Source organism: Erinaceus europaeus, chromosome 2, assembly GCF_950295315.1.
Source record: "Erinaceus europaeus chromosome 2, mEriEur2.1, whole genome shotgun sequence".
Taxonomy (NCBI): Eukaryota; Metazoa; Chordata; class Mammalia; order Eulipotyphla; family Erinaceidae; genus Erinaceus; species Erinaceus europaeus.
Window position 1 is genome coordinate 122393186 of NC_080163.1, and position 25245 is coordinate 122418430.

The 25245-nt window shown below is 42.0% G+C and overlaps 1 protein-coding gene across 1 annotated transcript in view; it reads left to right on the top strand.

The window, feature by feature from the left end:
• The window catches only part of MBTPS1 (membrane bound transcription factor peptidase, site 1), a 56847-nt gene extending 39561 nt beyond the window's left edge, over positions 1-17286 (top strand). Inside the window, exons 17-23 of the mRNA XM_007528357.3 lie at positions 1462-1586; positions 2500-2577; positions 6718-6858; positions 9159-9290; positions 11378-11504; positions 14942-15072; positions 16422-17286. Of these exons, the coding sequence (XP_007528419.1) occupies positions 1462-1586; positions 2500-2577; positions 6718-6858; positions 9159-9290; positions 11378-11504; positions 14942-15072; positions 16422-16618 (931 nt within the window). The 3' untranslated portion in view covers positions 16619-17286. The remainder of the gene's footprint in view (positions 1-1461; positions 1587-2499; positions 2578-6717; positions 6859-9158; positions 9291-11377; positions 11505-14941; positions 15073-16421) is intronic.
• The last annotated feature ends 7959 nt before the right edge of the window (positions 17287-25245 follow it).

The window sequence follows — 25245 nt, forward strand, 5'->3', positions numbered from 1 at the left end:
AAAAAAAAAAGCTCATTGGTTCAAGTACTACCTAAAGGATTCATGGTCTTCCCTTGCTGGTCTTAGATACTTGAAGTTTACATTTCAGTTTAGTTCTTTTCTATACTTCAACCTCTTACTGAATCTAAACACATTTAAAAGCATGGAATGGATTTTTTTTTTTTTTTTTTTTACTCACTGGGTCTTCCCCACTCCAGACAACTATTTTTTTCCTTCCTTCCTTCCTTCCTTCCTTCCTTCCTTCCTTCCTTCCTTCCTTCATCTTTTTTTAAATATTTATTTATTCCCTTTTGTTGCCCTTGTTGTTTATTGTTGTAGTTATTGTTGTTGGATAGGACAGAGAGAAATGGAGAGAGATGGGGAAGACAGAGGGGGAGAGAAAGACAGACACCTGCAGACCTGCTTCACCACTTATGTGGGGAGCTGGGGGCTCAAACCGGTATCCTTATGCCGTTCCTTACACTTTGCGCCAGGTGCACTTAACCTGCTGTGCTACCTACCACCTGACTTCCTTCTTCTTCTCCTCCTTCTCTTTCTTCTTCTTCTTCCTCTTCCTCTTTTTTTTTTTTTTTTTTTTTTTTTTGTCTCTAGGGTTACTGCTGGGGCTTGGTGCCAGCACTATGAATCCACTGCTCCTGAAGGCTTTTTCCCCCCTTTTCTTGCCCTTGTTATTATTAGTATTGTTATTGCTATTAGTGTTGCTGGATAGGACAGAGAGAAATTGAGAGAGATGGGGAAGACAGAGTGGGGGAGAGAAAGATAGACACCTGCAGACCTGCTTCACTGCCTGTGAAGCGACCCCACACACACACACACAGGTGGGGAGCCAGGCTCCATCTGGGATCCTTATGCCAGTCTGTGTACTTTGCGCCATGTGTGCTTAACCTGCTGTGCTAACTCCCAGCCCTTCTTTTTCTTCATTTTTTAGAAAGATAGGAAGAAAGACACTGCATTAAAGCTTCCTTCAGTGCAAAGGAGGCCTGTCTTAAACCTGGGTTGTGCACATTACAAAGCAAGCACACTATCCAAGTGAGTTGCCAGCATAGGAGTTGTTACAAGAAGTCTTCCAGTATATTAGTTACTGATCAAGGATTTTTCCTGTGTATTATGAGTATATTACTCATATGGTATAGTTGAGTCTTTCGTCTGTGACTTCTTTCTCATTTCTTTTCTTTCACTGGCCCTCTTGAGATTGAGACTCAGCAGTTACAGGCATTGCATTTCATGAAATAAATTTAGTTTTGATTTATTCTACATACTGGGTGACTAAATCAGATTTAATTAAAATAAGCTAAAATTGCATTTATCAATAGCATTATTCATACCCAAAGAATTAGTTTCAGCTAAAGCTCTAGTGTGGCTGGGCTGGCATCTGGCAGAAAACATTTAGCTCTGCATAGAAGATAGGATGCACAAAGAGTTGGGATCCCATCATCCTCCCTGCCTCCTGATTTCTTACAGGCAGTGGTGGATGCCGGACACTGGAGGGGCTAACATCCCTGCTCTGAATGAACTCCTGTCTGTCTGGAACATGGGATTCAGTGATGGCCTGTATGAAGGGGACTTCACCCTGGCAAGCCATGACAGTAAGGTTTTTATTGGCTTTTTAATGAGGCTTACTATTCCATGAGATTCAAGAACAGAAGCTGTGTGCCTTTGAAGTCGGAGTTTCAAAGACAAAGCTAAATAAGCCCAGGTCTATGGAAAGAACTATCCAGTGTCTTCAAAGGGACATCTGTGCCCTTGGGTGTTAGTCACTCTCATTTTGTGCAGATTTTTGAAATGGAAATATTTTATGCCATCATTTCTAATTTTAGTGATACCCGTATGACTCTTTTTATCTTATATATTGCCAAATAAATGCCTAATGGATTCCTGATAACTTAGGAAATTTTGTTTATGAAATAATTTTGCATATTTTACTCAGCTGTACCTTTTTTTTAACATCTATTTCTTTATTCCCTTTTTGTTGCCCTTATTGTTCTATTGTTGTAGTTATTATTGATGTCGTTGTTGGATAGGACAGAGAGAAATGGAGAAAGGAGGGGAAGACAGGGGGAGAGAAAGACAGACACCTGCAGACCTGCTTCACTGCCTGTGAAGCAACTCCCCTGCAGGTGGGGAGCCAGGGCTCGAACCAGGATCCTTAGGCTGGTCCTTGTGCTTTGCGCCACATGCACTTAACCCGCTGTGCTACCGCCTACTCCCCATATTTTACTCAGGACGTCTCCCTATGGACTACTTTTTTAATACTTATTTTCAAGAATAGCAATATTATTACTAAATCTATCTGTCCTGATTCAGGTTGCTTCAAGTGTCTGAGAGCTTTGACTTCTGAAATCTATTTGGGAACCTTGTATAAGTAACATTTTTTTTTACTTGAATTTTGAGGTAATTAAAGACAATTTTAGAAAACACAACATCTAAAGAATGTAGTCTTGGTGAATAGCTATAATATTTCTCTGTTTTTGTAACTTTGATTGAATAACTGTTGTCTAGTGTACTATGCATCAGGGTGCAGCATCGCTAAATTTCCAGAAGATGGCATAGTGATAACACAGACTTTCAAAGACCAAGGTAAGGATTGCTTTTGGCATCCCCCTCTCCCCGTTGCCTTTTTGTTCCAATAGCAGTTTTGCTACATGTCACTCATGAACCTTTTTTATTTTAAAGCATGCAACTCAGTAATTTTTAGTGTAAGCATAAAATTGTATGGTCATCGCCACTGTATTCTAGAACATTTTCATTACCACCACCCCCACACACACAATCCTATGCCCATTAGCAAGTTGTTGTTGTTAATCTGTTGCAATATTATTTGCATGGTATCTACTTTAGATAAGAGTTTAGCAGGTAGGGGGCAAAATACAGCTTACCCTGTAGGGTGCTTGCCTTACTACTGTGTGTAAGGCTGAGACCCTACGTTTGAGCCCTGGCATCATGGTACTCTGTGAATAGTGGAGGAATGTTGTGGTGTTCCTTCCTCTCCATTTCTGTCTGTCTGTCTGTCTTTCTTTCTGAAATAGACAGAATGAAAAAACTGACCAAGGAGCAGTGGAATTGTGCAGTTTTTTTTTTTTTCCTAAAGCTTCTGGTAGTGGCTTATTAGGCAGCAAGATAAGAGATACATTTGTTGATATTTAAACAACCAGAAAAGGGTTGTTTAAGTATTTGTTGAATTTAAGTATCTTTGTAGTTGCTTAAAATTTATGCTATGACTTATAAATTATTATTCTATGATTGTCAAATAATTAAAAATTTATAAAAATATTGACTGTTTTGGGATTATTCTTTTAATGTGATGCCAGGGAACAAAGTCAGGGCTTATGCATGCACTGCACCACTGAGCCACCATGGCTCAATTTTCCTATTGTATTGAGTTGTTGGAAAAGTCATGACACATTTTTGCATAGAAAAAAATACATTGTGAATTTTCTCACAGCCCAGTATATTTTTATGGGAGAGCAACAGAAATATTGCTCCATGCATCTCCACCTATCTGTTCTTCATGTTCCTTTGATGGCAGAGATCAAACTCAGGACCTCAGGGTTGATAAGAGCATATGCTTACCCATTGGCTCATCATCCCAGCCCCTGGAGTTCTTAACTATAACAATGGACCTTAAATATGGAGTCATCTTGGGCTGGGTGGTGTTGCACCTGGTTGAGCACACATGTTACAGTGTGCAAGGACCCAGGTTCAAGCCCCCAGTCCCCACCTGCAGGGGGAAAACTTTACAGGTGATGAAGCAGTGCCGCAGGTGTCTCTCTGTGTCTCTCCCTCTCTACCTCCCCCTTCCCTCTCGATTTCTGCCTGTATCTATACAATAAATAAAGGTAATAAAAATTAAAAAATTTAAAAATATGGAGTCATCTCTTAAAATTCTCTGAAGAATTTAAAGTAAGGAAAGCTCTTCCAATTTAGTTTTGCTTCTTTAAGTGCAGTCAGGCATCACTCCAAAAAAACAAATGAGGCCAATACCTTACTGTGACACTGCTGCCAATTGTGCTGAGGCACTTGAGTGCCCCTAGCAACAGGAGAAACTAAGCTCCCAGCCCAACCTGCCTCTGCCATTTCTACAGGCAAGAAGCTTCCCACTACTCAACACAGGATAACTGGCAGCCGTCTCTCTCACCTGTTCCCTGCTCAACCTGGCAAGCTTATAGAAATAGAACAGAGCCATTTTCCAATACAAACTGATGTTTCATATTTTACTTCAGAAGGCTCTCTCCTTTGTGACTTGCCGTTGTCTATCTTTGGAAGTTAGGGAGTTTCATTCATTGAAAAGAACAAAAGTGTGGTCCAGAGGTGATGCAGTGGATAAAGCATTGGATTCTCAATCATGAGATTCCAAGTTCAATCCCTAGCAGCACATGTACCAGAGTGATGTCTGGTTCTTTCTCTCTCTCCACCTGTCATTCTCATAAATAAATAAATTCTTTTTTAAAAAAAGCCAATAACACATTAAAAAAGAAAACACGAAGGCCATATTTCTCACTCATTTATTTACAGCTGCAGGGCAGGGTTTTTTTTTTAATTTATTTATTTTTCTTTTATAGATTACTTGGAAGGGGCATTCCTCTCTCACCTAATCATAGTCAAATCAATAAACATTCTGTGATCATAGATTGTATTTTACTTTGAGCATTTAAATGAGCATGTCTTTCCAGTTACTAAGTGGTTTCTGGTGAATTAGTGGCTCTTGATCAGTTTTTTTCACAGGGCAGTGCCATTTCTGATCGTACGGGAAGGGTGAGAAACAGTGCTTGGGTTTTGCAGGGTGGTAAGGAACAGAGGAATCAAATGTATTTAAGAATGCATGCTTTATTTTGGTGTTCTGTCAGTCTACAAATAAAAATTATGTGAAAATTCTTTTTAAAAGGGGCCTTTTATTTCCAGTGCAGCTTTATATTTAGTAATCTTTTGGGTCCACAATAGGAATTTAAAAATCTAGGCCATACTGGTTCAAAAAGACCCTTGTTTTCAGAAACAAAACTGTCAGGCAATATTGCTATTTCCCCCTTTCCTCCTTGCTCTGGCTTCCTTTGGCCTAAGAAGACCTTGTTTTCTCAACTCCTGGTGGGATTACACACAGCAAGAAATGCAGCATTTTTGTAGCCTCAGATATCTTAAGATAGCACTTATACACACAATCAGAACTGGACCCTGTGGGCTGGGAGATAGCTCATGTGAAAGAGTGTATACTTTCCCATGTACAAAAACTTGGATTTAGGCACCTGGTCACCACATGGGAGCATCTGTACAGGGGAAGAAAAGGATTCTGTTGGCAACAGTGGAATTGTGTGTAGGTTCAGAGCCCCAGTTTAACCAGCCCTGGCAGGGCGGGGTAAGCAGCCCACAAAGACAACTGGGCCCTGAGAAAGGCATGTGCCAGCCTAGTGCTAGTGGGGAGTCACTTAGATTGTGTGACAAGGAATTGCTGCCCTTGGCATTTATGCATTTTTCTCTCCTTTTTAAAAAAACATATTTTATTGTCGGGGATAGATAGCATAATGGTTATGCAAACAAACTGCCATGCCTGAGACTCTGAAGTCTCAGGTTCAATTCCAACCCCCCTCACCACCATAAGCCAGAGCTGAAGAGTGCTCTGGTAAAAATAAAATAAAGTAAAACAAACTACTATAATTTTAAAAACTTATTTTACAGGAGTCGGGCTGTAGCGCAACGGGTTAAGCGCAGGTGGCGCAAAGCACAAGGATCCCGGTTCGAACCCCGCCTCCCCACCTGCAGGGGAGTCGCTTCACAGGCGGTGAAGCAGGTCTGCAGGTGTCTGTCTTTCTCTCCTCCTCTTTGTCTTCCCCTCCTCTCTCCATTTCTCTCTGTCCTATCCAACAGTGACGACTACAACAATAATAAAAAAAAAAAAAACAAGGGCAACAAAAGGGAATAAATAAAATAAAATATTTTAAAAAATTTTTAAAAAACTTATTTTACTTATTTTATATAAGCTATGTAGAGCAGTTCATAGATTGAATAAAGCCAGACTGTCACTCATGTGTGTGAAATAGCAGGGATCCAACTTGTCTTAGGCATGTAAGACTTGTACTCTACCAGCTAGTCCCCCCCTTTTTTTTTACTTCTTAATTTATGAACCATTGTAAATTATAGCATCTATTTTGATAAGACAGTTCTTTTGGTGAACCATTTGTATTTGTAAGACAAATATAATAGTCACCTAAATTCTAAGTTTAAGATGTAATATAAGTATACAGTTTAAAAATCAGTAGTGCTGTCTGGGCTTAAGTAATAAAACATGGAACCTGGGTAACCTCAGGATATTAGCCACTCACATGTCAGGCACGAGTTGCCTAGCCAGTTGCCCCTTGTATGTATGCCTCAAAGACATGCTTTTGAGCACATTAAGAAGGGACAGAAATGTGTGGTTTCAGGGCAAAAGGGGAGAAATAACGTCTTTAGGACTGTTAATACATACTGCTATTTTGAGTGAAGATCAAAGGGGGTGGATGTGGAAATACATCTATGTATATGCAAGTGTGTTTTCTTACAATCTAAAGTCAGTGACATTTAAGACATTGCTTTCCTATCCTGAAAGTTCAGACTGTTGTGATCAAGCACTAGATTTTGCTGTGATACTTCATTTATCCTGTGGACTAAATGTCAAGGTGAATGGCAGCTGGAAAATAGTTTGTCCTCCAACAGAAATTCTCAATTGCTACTTTTGTTGTGTTGTTTCAGGATTGGAAGTTCTAAAGCAGGAAACAGCATTTGTTGAGAATGTCCCCATTCTGGGACTTTATCAGATTCCAGCTGAGGGTGGAGGCCGAATTGTGCTGTATGGAGACTCCAATTGCTTGGATGACAGTCATCGACAGAAGGGTGAGAAGCAGATTGGACTTCGTGGCTCTAATACACAGATAGTGTGTGGTCCTGTTTCCCTATCCCCACTGATAAGAGAGAGGAGTGGGGGGGAGGGGAGGGGAGGAAAAGCTGCAGTAAGATGATGGTAAATAAACACTGGCTCATGGGTCTGATTGCTCTGACTACTCAGAATATCTTGATAGGTATCTAGGTCTAAAGTCACTTAGTAAGTAAACAGAACTGATTCACAGATAATTCTGCTTTCCCCTCCATGTCTTCTGTCATCCTGAGGCCAGCAGATGCCAGGGCCAGCTAATGTCAGCAGAGAGACCCCTGACCTAGTTTACCTTCCCCAGTTTCAGACACTCTATCTGTATATCACTAACACTGCTTTTGATCCCCCATTTTTATCCTAGTGGACCTAACGCTTGACTGGCCTCCCAGACTTGGGCCATTTTGGCTTGTGTGGCTTTTTTTTTTTTTTTTTTGGTAAGAGTTGTTTGGCATCATTGTTGAACCTAAAAGGGCAGAGCTACTTCTCAGCCCTTTCCTCTGGCTCAGTGCCTCAAAGCTGCCTCTAAATTTGGGGGGTTTAAGCATGGACATAGACCATTTACTTTTCTCAGTTTGTAAAGGAGAAAATGCCTGCAAAGATGATGACAAACACCAGAACCAAGGTTCAATCTTCTTTTTTTTTTAAAGATTTTATTTATGGGAGTCGGGCAGTGGCACAGCGGGTTAAGCGCACGTGGCACAAATTGCCAGGACCTGTGTAAGGATCCCAGTTCGAGTCCCCGGCTCCCCACCTGCAGGGGAGTTGCTTCACAAGCGGTGAAGCAGGTCTGCAGGTGTCTGTCTTTCTCTCCTCCTCTCTGTCTTCCCCTTCTCTCTCCATTTCTCTCTGTCCTATCCAACAACAACAACATTAATAACCACAACAATGTTAAAACAACAAGGGCAACAAAAAAAGGAAAATAAATAAATAAAAAGTTAATTAAAAAATATTTTATTTATTTGTTTATTACTGAGAAACATAGGAGGAGAGAGAAAGAGCCAGACATCACTCTGGTACATGTGCTGCCGGGGATTGAACTAAGGACCTCATGTTTGAGAGTCCGATGCTTTATCCACTGCACCACCTCCTGGACCACCAAGGTTCAATCTTCTAACTGCTAAGACTGGGGCACATGGATTGCAGGTCAGAAAAACAGGCCTTGAGAAGAGAGGGAAGCCAGTAAAGCATGCCTGGGATTGGGGCAAGTACCCCACTCTCAGATGGGAAGCTGGTGTTGACTTAGTTCCTAGTATCTTATATAAGTGCTACGTCTTATGTAAAAACATGACTGGTATTTTTAAAAATCAGATGTGAAGGTGAAAGCTTCAGCTGAAAAGAGATTCATGTTTTATTTCTACAGAGGTTTTCTTTTAGGGCCTGTAATCTTGTGGTAAGAGTCCTTATTAAACTTTTAAATGCCTGAGAGGACTTTTCTGGTCCTTAAAATTTCAAATGACAGCATTTAGTGTCCTTTAGGGGCTTGTAGCACCTGACCAAAAGTACTCTATAATGAGAGAAAGCACTTACTGATGTTTTCTCTGCCGAATTGCGTCCCACCCAGACGGCTATTAATGGGACTGTGGAGTGGTGCATATGGGGAGAAACAATGTGGGAATAGCCATCCCAGGTGTACAGCACAGCCTCTCTTGCTTCTGTGCTTTAGTAAGAGCTGTTCATCATAGCACCTGATTTTCCATGCTGTCCCCCACCCCCCAGTCCAATAACTGACTGCTTTCAACTTCTGTACTTTGTGGTTGGAGTCTAAGTCTCAAAGGGCCACTCCAGCTAGGTTCTGCACTTGAGTTCACTTTGGCTCACCTGCAAGGAGTATGCTCTTGAACCAGAATCTGCCCTCACAGTGTCAGTCTCTATCCTTCATCCAGTGCAGCTTTCTGCCGAGGCACGGCTTTGGTGCCCTGTTCTCCCCCTCACCTGCTGTTCCTGAATAAAGTTCATTCTGTCCTCGTCATGATGGGCTTATTACTGAGTGGTGCTTGAGTGGCTTGTCCAGCTCAGTGCACATGGTACTGACCTCACCAAGCCCTGGGAATAGAAGAAGCCCTGTCTGTCTGTCATCCATGTGTGCTGGTCTTGGACTAGCACTTGCCCATAGAGAAAGCATGTTTCACAAATTGGGGGTTTCTTTTGACTTGACTTCTTACTTCCCACCCCTACCCCTTTGTTTTGTGGACTAATTTTTATTTTCCTTTAGAGATTCCTTTAAAAATGTATTTCCTAAACGGTTCTTTTGTTGACTTCACAGACTGCTTTTGGCTTCTGGATGCACTACTACAGTACACATCATATGGAGTGATGCCACCCAGCCTCAGTCACTCTGGGAACCGGCAGCGCCCTCCCAGTGGCATGGGTTCAGTGGCTCCAGAGAGGATGGAAGGTGAGGGGGGCTCTGTTGGTTTGGGAGGACAGTGAGGATCATTAGCAGAGGGTTACACAAAATCAAGGGAGTCAGGGCAATTATTTGCCATCAGAAAACAAAGCCAGGCAGCAGTGCTGCTGGTAGTTTGTCCTCCTGCATAACTAAACTGCAGGTGACCCTTTTTCCTGAGCAGATGGGCACTGACTGCTGGCCTCATGGGTCTTTGCTCGCCACACTCCCAAGGACCCCACAGTGTCCCCCAATTACCACTTAGTGTCATTTCTCACAGACAAGACATAGGCTCTTGGGTCCTCAAGGACAACACATAGTGGGGGTGCCTCACACAGATGCCCTTACTGTGTCCTGTCAGTCCTGAGAAAACACATATTCCTTTCTGGTTTGCAGAGGATAGGGGTAAATACTTGAGGCGAAAAGAACTCAAGAGCAGACCTCACTCTAAGCACTCTGGTTCCACGGTGACCTATGTTGCTCTCAAGGCTTAAACATTCTGATCTGTACAGAGAAATGTAATGTAAGTCATAGCTATAATTCTCAAGTTCCCAGTAGTTAAGTAAGGAAGTAAAAAATATTTCTTAAATAATTCACTTAAACTTTTTTTTTTTTTTAAATATTTATTTTATTTATTTATTCCCTTTTGTTGCCCTTGTTGTTTTTATTGTTGTAGTTATTATTGTTGCTGTCGTTGTTGGATAGGACAGAGAGAAATGGAGAGAGGGAGGGAAGACAGAGAGGAGGAGAGAAAGACACCTGCAGACCTGCTCCACCGCCTGTGAAGCCACTCCCCTGCAGGTGGGGTCACTTAAACTTTTTAAATTAAACTTAATTTTATTAGAAGAAATCAGACCTCAGCTCCATGTTACGCAGTAAGTCCAAGGATGGGGACCCAGGACTTCATACATGCAAGGTGCACATAGTGCCACTGAGCCACCACCCGAGCTCAATTCACTTTATCTTAATTGTTTATTATTGTCATTATTTTTCAGAGCTGGGGCCTCTGACGTGTGCAGTAGTATGCTTCCTGAACCCACTTATTTCATTCAGGTAGAAAGAAATAGAGAGGGGGCCAGGTCGTGGTGCACCTAGTTGAGTACTTGCAGGGACCTGGGTTTAAGCCCATGGTCCCTCCCTACAGGGGGAAAGCTTCACAAGGAGTGAAGCAGAGCTGAAGGTCTCTCTCTTTTTCCCTATCTCCCCCATCCCTCTCAATTTTTCTGTCTATCCAAAATAAATAAAAATATTAAAAGAAAGAGACCGCAGCAATTGAGCTTTCACAGTGTTGTGCTGGGGCTCAAACCTGGGCAACATATATAGCAAGGCAGGTGCCCTTATATAGCAGGTGCCCTTATATAGCAAGGCAGGTGCTGTATATACCCAGGGAGCTATCTCTCTACCCCATTCCTCCCCCATTGACTTTATTTATTTATTATTATTATTGTTACCATTATTTGCCTCCAGGTTATCACTGGGGCTTGGTGCCTGCACTAGGAATCCAGTGCTCCTGGAGGCCATTTTTTTCCATTTGTGTTGCCCTTGTTAATGTTGTTGTTACTGCTGCTGCTTTTGTTGTTGGATAGGACAGAGAATAGAGAGAGGAAGGGAAGACAGGAGGAAACAAAGGTAGATACTTGCAGAACCTGCTTCACCCCCAGTGAAGCGACCCCTCTGCAGATGGAGAGTCGGAGGCTCGAACCAGGTTCCTTACACCAGTCCATGCACATGTACCATATGTGCTTAACCCACTGCACTACTTACTGCCCAGCCCCCAACTCCCATTCATTTTATTAATTTATTTTTGTGTGAAATTAGGACCTCATGTATTTTCGGCGTTCCAAGCCACTTTTGGTGGGGAGGTTGCGGGTGGTGGGGGTGGGGGAAATGTAGCACTGGAACTTCCTCTGTGGCCAGGACCTTCAGTGTGGTGCCAGGGTTTGATGACTGGCTCCAGAAACACCTGCCTGACAGATAATAGTGCATAGTTAGTCCACTGTGGGAAAGCAAACACACTAACAAAGCCTCCCCTTTCCTTCCCATCTTCACAATGGTTTGCTGTTGTATCCTGCTGGCCATGATGTCACTACTCCCAGGGAACCACTTATGCCGCTACTCCAAGGTCCTTGAGGCCCACCTGGGAGGCCCGGAACCACGAGCGCTGCCAGCCTGTCCACACTTGTCGTGGGCCAAGCCACAGCCTTTAAATGAGACAGCTCCCAGGTTAGTGTCTGCCTGTGTTTTTCCACTTCTTCTGCTGGGTTTATGATTCAGTACTTTGTTTTTTAATGAGAATGGAATTTCACTGCCATCATTATCATCAAATAATTAAGTCTTCTAACTTGGCATTTTGTGATGGTTATTTAAATAAGTGAACCCCTATCTTAACCTTTAGAATCATGTTCTCTGATGATATGTAGACTGCATAAAGAAGTACTTGGGGTAGGGGGAGATTAGCATTTTGTTGGGTGTGGTTGATTCTTGCTAAAAAAGCTGTGATCTGACATTTGAGCAAAAGCGCTGGCTCTGGCTGGGGAGTTGAGTGCTCTCTGATTTGATTTGGAAGCATCAGGCCACAGGCAGGGGCTGATAGTACTGAGTAGATCTGGGTTCTGGCTGGAGTGTATCCCTGTACCTGTAGTTACCCCCACCTGAGCTTTTTCCCCCAGTTAAGTATTTTCAGATGGTGACAGGTTATGACCCTGTCCACTTGTCTGTCCTTTCTTTGTATTATGCCCCAACACCACTGATTTTATTTTCCTATCCACTAACTGGACCCTTCAGTTTGCACACTGCTTTTTGGAATCAAGACTTGCTCCTCCCTCTGCTTCTCTGTTGGGGTGGAGCGGCCAGCTCAATATGCTTGTTCCTGCCTTGTCTCCAGATTGCCTCTTCTCTCTGTTTCTGTTTACCATCTTCTGGCCCTAGAACAGCCACACCCTGACCTGGTGAGGAGAATAGGAGCATTTCTAATCTAAGGACCTAAAATAGTGAAGCAGGCTATGTCTAGGGCATAGCTATGGGGAGCCCTCCCAGTCCCTTTTTGAATTGCGTCTTCCTCATAGCAGGCTTGCCGTGCACCCCCAGGCAGCAGGTTCTCTGTAAGGGACTCTTCTCCTCTTCTCCTCTTACTTGGCAATTGCCCATTTGGGTCTCAATATTTACAGGTATAGGTGTGGCAGGAGACAACCTCAATGTCTGCTCTGTGTGCTCTAAAGAGGAGGTGTTTGCAAGGCTTATGATTTCATTTGCTTTCCTGTTGTGAACAGAAAGCACTCACTGGCCTTTGTCTTCATTCAGGGTATGTCCAGTAGAAAAGAGCAGAGTTGTAGTACTGAGGAAATAACTCCTCTGGGAGACCTCAGGACTTGGGTACCTGAGGCTCCTGCTTCATATCTGATATGTTTGGTACTGTATGTACTAGAGTAATATTCTTGTTTCTCTCTTGAGAGAAAACTTCAGTGAAATTGTAGAATCATCACATTATTTTCTCAGTAGCAATTTTCTTCCTGAAACTTTAATTACTGTGTATTTTATCATTTCAGTTAATCATTAAAATTTCTGATCAACTTCCATTTGTATGTTCCATTTATTTATAACCTACCATTATTCTGTTGTTCACCCAACTTTAATTCCAACCATGGTCAGCAATTCATATTCAGTATACATTTGGCATTGTCTAAAGTTCCAGAAACCAGTGATACTCCACATTGCTATTCTGGCTTTTGAGAAACAGCTGACAAGGACCTTGGTATCAGCACGTCTGCATCAAATAATCCATCATGGCCTGCCAAGGAAGCTGATAGTGTGCAGCACGTAAAATCTGAAGTTCCCTGTCACTCAGTGATTCCTTCTTTATACAACCGCCAGCATCTACCTTTATCTCACATTTCACACCCTGTAGAAATGATTTTCATTCTGCAGAGAACTAAATCTAAACATACTTTAAATCTCTGAAATGTTTGAGACCTGTGTTAACTCTAGCCTTTAGAAGGCTTGGGACTGAGGGTAGGTTTCCAGCCTTCTCTGAAAAGATTCAGTTCCTGTTTTTTTGCTGGGTACCAAGCATCAGAAGTGTCAAACCCTCCGAATGTGGTAAAATCCTGCTCTGATAATGCTGGTGTCCCATTACTGTGGTTGCTTAACTGGAAAGTGCCATCTCCAAATAATCAAACCCAGAAAAGGATATTGCCTACTACATTAAAAAGCCTCTCCATATATATTCAGTGACAGAATAATATAGCTTAAATGTCACTAATTCCAAAACTTAACAGTTTGATTTTCAAATTGATTAAACTGGTAATGTAAAGTTTAATCGTAGAGTACTGGTTATAATACTCTCTGGCCTTTTCTAAGCAGTCTCCCAGCTGGAGATACACGATAGCTGTTTATCTCTTTTTGCACAGGAACCACTTCATGGACCTAGCCTGGCTCTTGTTGACCTTTACTCCCACTGCCTCTCCCCCTCGCTGGGGCCTCATGCCTGCAATTCCATTTCTGGTGGACTTCTTAAAATTTTCAGATAAGGGTGGTGGTAGATAGCATAATGGTTATGCAAAGAGACTGTCTTGCCTGAGGCTCCAAGGACCCAGGTTCAATTCCCCCCCTGCCGCTACCATAAGCCAGAGCTGAGCAGTGCTCTGGTATTTAAAAAAAATAAATAAATCAGACAGACAGAAGGAGAGATATCACAGTATCACTCCACCACTCATGCCGTTTTCCCTAGTGTTCTGCATGGTGCTCCCATGTGGTGCTCTGGGCTTGAACCTTAGTTCTCACTCATTGCAAAGTGTGTACTCTACTAGTTGAGCTATCTCCTGGCCTCTGTTAATATACCTGAAATCTTTGCTTTTATTTGGTTACAGTAAGAGATATACCAGCAATTTCTAAATACAAAGAAATGGGAATCCATAATTTGCACACTTAATTTATTGCTTTGCTGCACTTCCACCAGGAAGTGTTTTGGTTTTCATTCTGCATGGTTTTTTTCAAGTTAGATGCCTTCCCAGACCATGTCCTATGTTTCTCAGTATGCAAACTGCTCTCTGTTCTTCAGATATGAGTTATATTGGTCTGAACAAAGTCTTCAGAGATGTAATAGTGCCACTGTGATGGGTACAAGCTATACATTGTATAAAATGTATACATACTGTTTCTCTTGGCTCAGCAGGCAAAACAACTGCTTACCAGGGAGTTTCCTCTCAGTACTTCACTGTTTTTTGTCTTATCCTCGCTCCTGATGGTTCTGTCCCTGACATACACCTGTGTAGCCACCTCGCTACTGCTTTCCTCAGAATAGACTTGCCTTCCTGGACTCCAGCCATATCCTCTTCCCCAGCTCCAGCTCCTGCTGTCTGCCAACCTTTTCAGAGTTTCATGTGTGGTTTCCTGTGTAAAAAGTTAACAGAAAACACATTAGAAACCCACAGAACTAGGCCCAATTCAAAATGTTAAAATTCAGTCACATTTGATTTTAAACTTTCTGTGTTGAAACCTGGAAGTTGCTGAGTTGTCACATGTTTGCATTTAGGCAGGTATCCAGAGGGGACAGAGTTTCACTTTTCTCCATAAACTGATTCATTACGCTTAGATATTGGCTAAGCTTTCTAGGCTAGTTGTATATGCTTATTTACATTTTGTTTTAACCCATTTTCCTGAAGTAATCTTTGGAAACATCAGAAGCTACTCTCCATTGACCTGGACAAAGTGGTGTTACCCAACTTTCGATCGAATCGCCCTCAAGTGAGACCCTTGTCTCCTGGAGAAAGTGGTGCTTGGGATATTCCTGGAGGTCAGTTCTTGAGTGCTTTGTTGTTTGCCAAACCCTGAGCACTTTGAATTCTTTGACATAGTAGTCCCCTGCCTCACCAGAAGGTGGGCCAGACCACTCCCTGCTTGACCTTCCTGTGACCATGGTGGTCCTGGGGTTGTTTGTTTTACAAATGGCTAAATACAAAGCAGTACAAAGTAGCACACTGTGTCTCAGAAAATTCCACAAAAGTTCTCATATTTTATTTATTTATTTAATGTCCTGGTGTTTCACTTAAATCTTCCCAGCAGAGTGACTTGCATATTCTTATTAAAAGTTCTGCAAGCAGTGTATAATATATTACATACCTCAAGGGATATCCACTGTCTGCTAGGTTTGGTCCCAGCTGTGGCTGTGGTGACAGTATAGCTGAGCACTCAGCACTGAGGTCTCTGTTTCTTTGTCCTGGCTGATCCAGGTTGGGCTCTCTGGACTAGGGTTCTCCATTAAATACAGGTGTGAGCTCCATAGATGGCCTCATTCTGTCCCCTCACCCCAAGTAATGTAAAATGTCCACTCCACAGGTAGTGGCTTTCAGCCAGATCAGACTATCTTGGGCAGGTTCTACCTCACCTGTGAAGATTGATACCAGGTTAGTCCCGCAGAGACAGCTCATTCTGTGTGCTAGTTCCTGTGCTCCTCCAAGAGTTTCTGGCTCCCACTGTTTACCCATGGCCTAGAAGCTGACCATAAATGGAGGATTAGGGAGGATCCCATATGGTCCCACCCTGAGAACTTGGTGTGGTGACACTAAACACTGAGGCTTGCCTGCAGGTCAGGGGATCCACCCATCCTGTCCCATCAGATCTTTCTGGAACCCCACCAATGCTTAGATTGAGAGTCAGACCAGCAGCATAACTAAGGGTCCTGTGGCCACTCTCGGTTTCTACCACCAGTCCATCCTTGCAGGCTTTCAGCAAATGATAGGTGTGTGGCTGCTGTCTTAACTCCCTGCCTGGCCTCCCTCTTTTCCCAACTCAGCTAGTATCACTTCAGCATCCCAACCCCTTCAGCGTCTAGAGTTACCCATCTTCCATTGTTTTTAGGGAAACATAAATTAGCCCTGGCCCCTCATGTAGATGGTGACTGAAAAGAGGCTAGTGCTGGCCTTTGAGGTAAGCATAGGGAGGAGGAGTAGAAGGGACACGAGTACGCACTAATCTGAGAAGAGCAGCACTCGTGTTCTTTATTGACAGCCTAAGGATGTCTTTGCCTTGCACACCCAGCTAATGAAGCTAATCAGCATTTCCTTTTCTGATGAATCTGTGGTGAGAGAAGTCGTGTGTTCAACCCAGTGGCGTTACTGATCATCCTTCACTGTCTTCCTGCAGGGATCATGCCAGGCCGCTACAACCAGGAGGTGGGCCAGACCATCCCCGTCTTTGCCTTTCTGGGAGCCATGGTAGTCCTGGCTTTCTTTGTGGTACAAATCAACAAGGCCAAGAGCAGGCCGAAGCGGAGGAAGCCCAGGGTGAAACGTCCACAGCTCATGCAGCAGGTTCACCCCCTAAAGACTCCTTCAGTGTGACCATCATCTGATTGACCGTGTGACCCAGAAAAAGCTTCATGGGTGGTCAGTGGTGGTCTGACGGAACCAAGACATTTCAGGAGACCTCTGCTTAAAAGGGCTCAGGTCTTGAGTTGTGGCTTCTTAGAGTCTCTTCTAAAGCTCAGTGTCCATCTTATATCCCATGGCCAGGGACCTGCAAGAGGGACTCAGTGATGAGCATGAAGTCAAACTCCCTCTGCCTTGATACATGTACCAAAGATGCAGGAGAACTTTGAGTATCAGCCCCTCTGACCTGGGAGGAAGGTCATCCTGTTCAAGCAATCGAAACAACTGACCAAGCTATATGTGCTCATTAAAAGCTATTTTCTATATTTATTGTTGGGGAAAGTCACTTTAAAGACTTATACTGTTTGGAAGCAAGGATTTTTTTTTTTTTTTTTGTCAGTGGAATGCAGCTTTTTATTATTAAATCATGAGGAATAACACAGATTCCATGATCTCCTTTTTGATGAAAGGACAAACTGAGATTTGAAGGAAACTTGCACAAATCTGTGAAACATAGACCTTGCTTTATTTTTATAAGTATCAACTGCCATCATGTTTTGTAATTTGGGGTCTTGATTTCACCATTGTCGGTGAAGAAAATTTTCAATAAATACGCATTACCTGTATCAAGCTAATGAAAATGGTGTAATGGGCTTTTTTTCCACCTGTCCTAATTCTCTTCAGTGACACCCTGGAACAGGTTCTGAATCAACCTGTTAACTTTTCTTTTAGATATAACTTACCCTATAAATTTTACTATTTTGAAGTGAAAATCATCATCCTCTACTCCCTCCCCCTCAGCCTTGGCAACCACTAACTTGTTATCTCTCCGGAGTCTAGCATTTCAGATAAATGGAGTCACACAATACATGGCCTTCTGTGACCTCTTTCGCATAGCATCTTCTCAAGACTCATCCATTTTATAGCATCTGTCATCACTTTGTTCTTTTTGTGTGAACAGTTCATTATATGGATAGATCCATACAACTAATTTTTCTTTTATCTGTTTCTCAGTTGATGGGCTTTAGCTATTTTCACTTTTTTAAAAAAATTATTTATTTACTTATTAGAAAAATTGGAAGAGAAAGAAAGAACCAGATATCACTCTGGTATATGTGCTGCTGGTGATTGAACTTGGGACCTCATGCTTGAGAGTCCAATGTTTTATCCACTGTGCTATCTTCCCGGACCACAGCTATTTTCACTTTTAGGCTCGTGAATTGTACTGCAGTATTCACATACAAATCTCTCTCTAGACAAAGATTTTCATTTCTGGTCTGTAGTATAGTCCAAGGTGCCTACAGCTGGTACACAGGGCCTCACACATAGAAGGCATGTACTCTATTGCTAACCACCTCCTCAGTACCAAGGTTGCATTTCTGTTAGGTATGTACCTAGTAGTAACATCTTGTAACTCTGTCTGTAACCTTTTGAGGCTACATCCTTACTAACACTTGTCAGGCACTTCTTTATTCTGGCATCCTAGTAGGTATAAAATGATATCTCATAGTGACTTTGATTTAAATTTTCAAGATAACATTGAGCACATTTTTCATATGCTTGTTGGCTATTTGTACACAGAAATGTCTTCACAGAAATGTCTGTTAAGTCTTTGGTTCACTTTTTTTAAATTCAATTATTTTTTTCTATTGAATTATAAGAATTCCTTATATACTCTAGATACAAGGCCTTTGTCAAGATTTTGACTTGAAAAATTTTTTTTTTGTTAGTCATTTTCTTGGTGGTATCCTGATACATGAAAGTCTTTAATTTAATGAAATTCATCTTATTTGTTAGGTGCTATATATATCTCAGAAGCCACTGCCCACTCCAAGGCCTATTCAATTTGAGTCCCCACATGACTGATTTATTATCTGTTTGCCAACGGGTCAAACCTCAGCCTTCATATCGCAGGTAGGACTTATTGCGGAGGAGGACAGAGACCAAGTGGGACCAGGGTGCTGATAAAATCCAGGCATTGTCCTTGGCAGAGCATGTTGGTGACCTGGAAGCTTCTCATCACACTCTGTGGCTGCTGTTGCTTTGAAAACTCAGAAAGGCTTGCTGAAGCCCCTTCAAGGGTTTACCATCACAAGCAGCCCTTAGAATGTAAGTATTCAGGGATAGAGCAGCCTCCTCTCCTCAAAAGATGAGCAAGGGGAGTCAGGCAGTAGCTCAGCAGGTTCAGCGCACATGGCGCAAAGTGCAAGGACCAGCATAAGGATACCAGTTCGAGCCCCCAGCTCCCCACTTGTAGGGGAGTCGCTTCACAGGCGTTGAAGCAGGTCTGCAGGTGTCTGTCTTTCTCTCCCCCATCTGTCTTCCCCTCCTGTCTCCATTTCTCTCTGTCCTAACAACAATGACATCAATAACAATAATAATAATAACAACAATGAAACAACAAGGGCAAAAAAAGAGAGAAAAAAAGATGAGCAAGGAACCAAGTGTATCAGTGCCCAGTCACAGAGTCCTACAAGGAAATGACAGCAGGTAGGGGACCAGGGGCCTGGGACTTGGGACTGTGTCATGAATGGAAAATATTATTTTTTTTCCCAAAAATTATTTTAGGGGGCAAGGCATAGTTGTTTATAGTACAGTCATTGACACATGAGTACAGTGTCTCATCTTCTCATGATAGGTGTCTGTGAGACACTTCCATGACCCAAATTAAATCCTTTTTTCACCATCTTGTACCAGGACTTCTCCACCCTCTTCCATTCTTCCTCCCTCTAGTGGGCTTTGGCACAGTAGTTTATTTGTTGAGAAAAGATACAGAGAGACAGAGACCAGATCACTGCTCAGTTCAGGTTTATGATGGTGCTAGGATTGAACCTGGGACTTGGAAGCTTCAGGCATGACAGTCGTTTTGCATAACCATTATGCTAACTCCCCTGCCGTGGTGCAGTAGTGAACAAGTCTTTTTTTTTTTTTTAAGTATTTATTTATTTCCTTTTTGTCACCCTTGTTTTTATTGTTGTAGTTATTATTGTTGTTATTGATATCGTTGTTAGGACAGAGAGAAATGGAGAGAGGAGGGGAAGACAGAGAAGGGGAGAGAAGGATAGACACCTGCAGACCTGCTTCACTGCCTGTGAAGTGAATCCCCTGCAGGTGGGGAGCCAGCCGGAGGCTCGAACTGGGATCCTTATGCCAGTCTTGCGCTTTGTACCACATGCGCTTAACCCGCTGCGCTACCGCCTGACTCCCCCTTTTTTTTTTTTAAAGAAAATTCTAAAATATGGAGTGTCTGAAATCTCCTAGTTTTAATGTTGGCAAATGAATCAAATTTTGTAAATAAGGGAAATTGTTCCCAATTCTTTCATAAGGCCATTCTCCTATTGCAGACAGTGTGATTGCAGCATGAAGTTCTATACCATAGAGATGAAAATGGAGCACTTGGTCTCCATGCTGGCTATGACTTGGGATTCTTCTGTGTCTTTGGGGACTTTGCTCCATAAAAGCTGAAACTTGGACCTGGGCGAATTTCTGCTATTTCTACCTGCTGAGAAGGTCCTTTACCTGTATGAGCCTTGCCTTCAGTACTGGCTTCTCTGCTCCCCTCTTTCCTGTGACAGGGTTGCTGGTGTTAAGCCAATGTAGGTAATTGGGACTTGCTCAACAGTTTCTGGTGAACACCATGTACACTTTGGGTTTGGGCCCTTTTTTAAATATAGATTTATCAGTGAGAGAGGGAACCAATGCACCATTCTGGGATCACATGTGCTGCCAGGGATTGAATTTAGGACCTCCTGCTTGAAAGTCCAATGCTTTACTCACTGCATCAGCTCTTAGGCTGCTGGCTTGGGCATTTTTAAGGTTATGTAGCTGGGACAGGAGAAAATAGATTGAACATTCAGGGGCTGGGTAGTGGCACACCTGGTTGAGTGCACATGTTAAAATGTGCAAGGATCCGGGTTCAAGCCCCCAGTCTCCACCTTCAGGGGGAAAGATGTGCAAATGGTGAAGCAATGCTGCAGGTGTCTCTCTTGTCTCTTCCTTTCTGTCACCCCCTTCCCACTCAATTTCTGACTGTCTCTACTCAATAAATAAAGATAATATGAGAGACAGTGGGGGAGGGAGAGAGATTGGACACTGAAGTCAAGTTAGGAACAAAAGAAAGCTGCTAAGATACTGAGACTTTTAGAGGTCTTTGGATACTGTTGCACCAAGAAAGGAACCTGGCTGGGGGATAATTGAGTAAGGTGACACTCAGTGTAACCACATAAAGGTTGTCTTCTTGGCAGCTCCTAAAGCCTAGGAACACAGAGGAGGGTGTGTGGTGAGGTGTGCCAGGGACTGGCAGTAGTGTGAGGAGTTGTGTTAACAGATGATATCTATAAAGAAAGAGAATTACTTTCTGTCTGTTCTTGAGATGGGTTCTAGTAGGAACTATGTGCCTGGCTCCTATTTAAAGTCTGACCCAGGGAGTAGTGTAGCGGGTTAAGCGCAGGTGGCGCAAAGCACAAGGACTGGCATAAGGATCCCGGTTCGAACCCTGGCTCCCCACCTGCAGGGGAGTCGCTTCACAGGCGGTGAAGCAGGTCTGCAGGTGTCTATCTTTCTCTCCTCCTCTCTGTCTTCCCCTCCTCTCTCCATTTCTCTCTGTCCTATCCAACAACGACAACAACAATAATAACTACAACAATAAAACAACAAGGACAACAAAAGGGAATAAATAAATAAAATAAATATTTAAAAATAAATAAAATAAAGTCTGACCCATTTGCCAGATGGAGGAGCCTCACCAACTCCCTTTCATGTTGGAAAGCAGGAAAGAAGGGGCTCAGTGCCTGATCAGAATCATAGCTAGAACTATAGGTAGGGTTGGAACCTGGTATAAGTGTGATGTCCCAGGTCTCCTTTACTCTCTCTCTTTTTTCATGTGTGTAATGAATTTTTCAGACACAATTGTAAATTTGGTGATTCATTAAGCTGCCAATTATGAAGAAACTGCTTTTTTTTAAATTGTGGAATAATATGGAAAAGATAAAGCGCAAGGACTGGCGTAAGGATCCTGGTTCAAGCCCCTGGCTCCCCACCTCCAGGGGAGTAGCTTCACAGGTGGTGAAGCAGGTCTGCAGGTGTCTTTCTCTCCCCCCCTCTGTCTTCCCCTCCTCTCTCCATTTCTCTCTGTCCTACCCAACAACGACATCAATAACAACTACAACAAAAAACAAGGGCAACAAAAGGGAATAAATAAATATTTAAATATATATAAACAAAAAAACAAATGAATAGGTGAAAGTCCTGGTTTTTGCATACACATAGCTGATATAATAGTTGATACAATTCTCAAAGAACAAATCCAATATATGAGCATTGGTGTCAATTTCATTCAAAAATTTTTATCCTCTTGGTAGAAATAATTCAGGTTATCTAATCATCCTGGTCCTGAAATAAATACAGCCTAGAATGTTCCCACCTGTGACCATGAACTGTGAGCTCAGACTGACAGGGACTCAGAGGTTACACAGGCCCCTGTGCTAAATATGAATATATGTGGACTCTAGGTCAGATAGATGGGGTAAACAGTTAATTTTATTCATAGAATTTTTTCAAGTTTGGGAGCTACTCTTCCCTAATCCAACTTTCTAGCCCTGTTCTCAATTCTTGACACCATCTTCCCAGACAGTATTTTTGTCAACTCCATGTTAGCTATCAAACTCAAGCCAAAACTAAAAAAGTCATGGGCTCCTGAGAACCTGAAGTAGACTTCCTAGCTTCTTTCCACCCTAGGATCCCTATTCTCATTTGTTCTATTCCTGCTTTTTGGTTCCTGGTTAATAATCATTTTATCTTGCTTTATATCTTACCACTTTACCAAGTTGCTACCATGATGCCATCCTGACTTCCCTGGGCAGATAACCTCACCAGTGTGTCCCAGAGCCCTATCCCACCAGGGAAAGACAAAAATAAGCTGGGGGGGGGGGGGAGGTGGTGGTGGTATGGATTGACTTGTCAATGCCCATCTCCAGCAGAGAAGCAATTACAGAGGCCAGAACTCACATCTTCTGCAACCCCCAAAATTTTGGTTCATACTTCCAGCTCTAGAAATGATAGGGGAGGATGACCAGAGAGGTCTAAACTCCCAACTCCATCAGGACCTGGAGAGAGAAAAGGAAAAGGGAGGGGACATTTGGAGGTGGTAGTTGGGTATAGGTGTGGCTTGGAAGGGAAGACAGGACCATTTAAAAAGGGGGGAGGGATACATATAAAATTTGATAGTTATGGAGATGGTAGCCCATGCCTGTGGCCTTGGGAGGGCTGCTATAGTGGTGTGGAATTTTGCCCGTTGTCTTATAATTTTGTGGATCAATATTAAGCCACTAATGAAATAAAAAAAAAAAAAGTTATCCATCTTTGTCACATATATGGAGATTTAGACCCAAAATTTAATACTAGATAAATTCAAAACCAGATGTTTAACTCAGACTTTTAATCATATTTTCCATTTACATTTCTATGCATACAAAAATAAAAATACATGTTTTCATATACTGCAGTCACTCTTCCTCTACTTACTACTTTAACTTGGCATATTTAAAGGTTTTGTTTTTTAGTTCTATGTTTAGATAAAAAGTTGATTTGGAGTTCAGCATAGACTGGACTGAGATTCTTACCCTTCTTATGTAATCCTTCCCACAATCACAGAAACATTAGACCTCTATGAAATAGGTTTTAAAAAATAATTGCTAGATTCTATCAGTTTGAGAACATAAACTAGAGTCTCAATATAAGTTTTCACAGCAAACAGCTTTACTAAGTAGGTTTGATGTCTAAGTATGAATTACTCTCCAAAAACAAATTAACTTACATAAGAACCAAATGTATGTTTGTGAGGGGAAAATGCTGGTTGTTCAAGTAGTTTAAGGGGAAACAATTATTAGATGCCCTCGAGATAATTGAAAATACTTATATATTTTTTTGTGGTTTTTTTCAAATGGTTGTTTTGTTTGTTTCTTTTACAAATCACTTTTACTGGGGAAATAATGGTTTACAGGACAGTCCTTGAGTACATTTCCTTATCTCCCCCTGATAGATGCTGGTATACCCATCCAAGTCTCTTCACCATGGTGTCCTGAGTGACTGTAATATGTAGGGCCTGTCTTTCTTCTAAGGGCAAAAGCAATGATCTTTGGGTATCCTATGATCGCCTGCACATTGGAGTTAACTTCTACTTGAAATCACACCTTTTGATTCTTGGACCATGTCACTGAAATTACATGTTAATCTATGATTTATGTTTTGCCAGATACCAGTCTACTAGAGAAATACCTGATATATTTTCTTAAGCCCATTTAAATAAACATTTAACAGCAATGCTACTTTATTTCTATCTGATTGAATCTATTTCATTCTTTTGTTACCTTCAGAATGACATAGCTCACATACTCTTTGCAGTAGGTAGTAAACAGTTGCTTCCTAAAGTCACAATTAAATACAGTCAACCACTCAGAAGGTTTACAAAGACTACAGTTTTTGCAAGAAAATTTTAACCACACAATTATGTTGTCTTAAATACCTGGAGTATTTACAGTTAGCAGTACATTCTAATTTTTGAACCTTTTTTTAAAAATTGTATTTATTTTCCCTTTTGTTGCCCTTGTTTTTATTGTTGTTGTAGTTATTACTGTTGTCATTGTTAGATAGGACAGAGAGAAATGGAAAGAGGAGGGGAAAACAGAGGGGGAGAGAAAGATAGACACCTGCAGACCTGCTTCACTGCCTGTGAAGCGACTCCCCTGCAGGTGGGGAACTGGGGGCTCAAACCGGGACCCTTATGCTGGTCCTTGTGCTTCACGCTATGTGTGCGCTTAACCCACTGCGCTAGTACCCAACTCCCCACATTCTAAATTTTATCTTATTGCTAGTTTAATTTTTTATTACCAAAAAAAACCTATTACAAGCAAAAATTATTTTTGCACTATTTCAAGTTTGTCTTTTACTCATAGTTTTTATGTTTCAAAAATCACTGCTAAAATACAACTAATACTGAGGAATATTATGGATAATATCATTATAAATATTATTTCCTCATCATTCCTATCGCCAAAGGTCTAAGTCCTCATCCCAACCTCTGTAGATTACCACTATAGTTCTCCCACGGTCTTAGATATAAGTTAACTTTTTTTCCACATTCATATGTTCAGTTCTCTATATTCTGCATATGAGTGAAAACCATTCTATAGTTGTCCTTTTCCTCCTTACTTGCTTCACTAAGCATAATCTCCAGTTCCATCCACTTTATCCCAAAGGACACAATACCTTTCTTATTGCTGAGTAATACTCCATTGAGTATATGTCCCATAACTTTTTTATCCAGTCATCTGTCGAGGGGCATTTTGGTTGTTTCCAGGTTTTTGCTATTGTAAATAAAGGCACTATGGACATAGGGGTACATATATCCCTTCAAATCAGTGTTACTATATCTTTTGGGTAAATGCCTAGGAGTGGAATTGCTGGATCATAAGGTGTTTCCATTTGTACTTGTTTAAAGATTCACCATGCTGTCCTCATCTGCTTCACTCTTAAGGGGACAGTGTTAAGAGGATGATGCCTGGAGGAGTGGCCTGGGGAGAGTTGTGGGAGGAGGAAGGGGA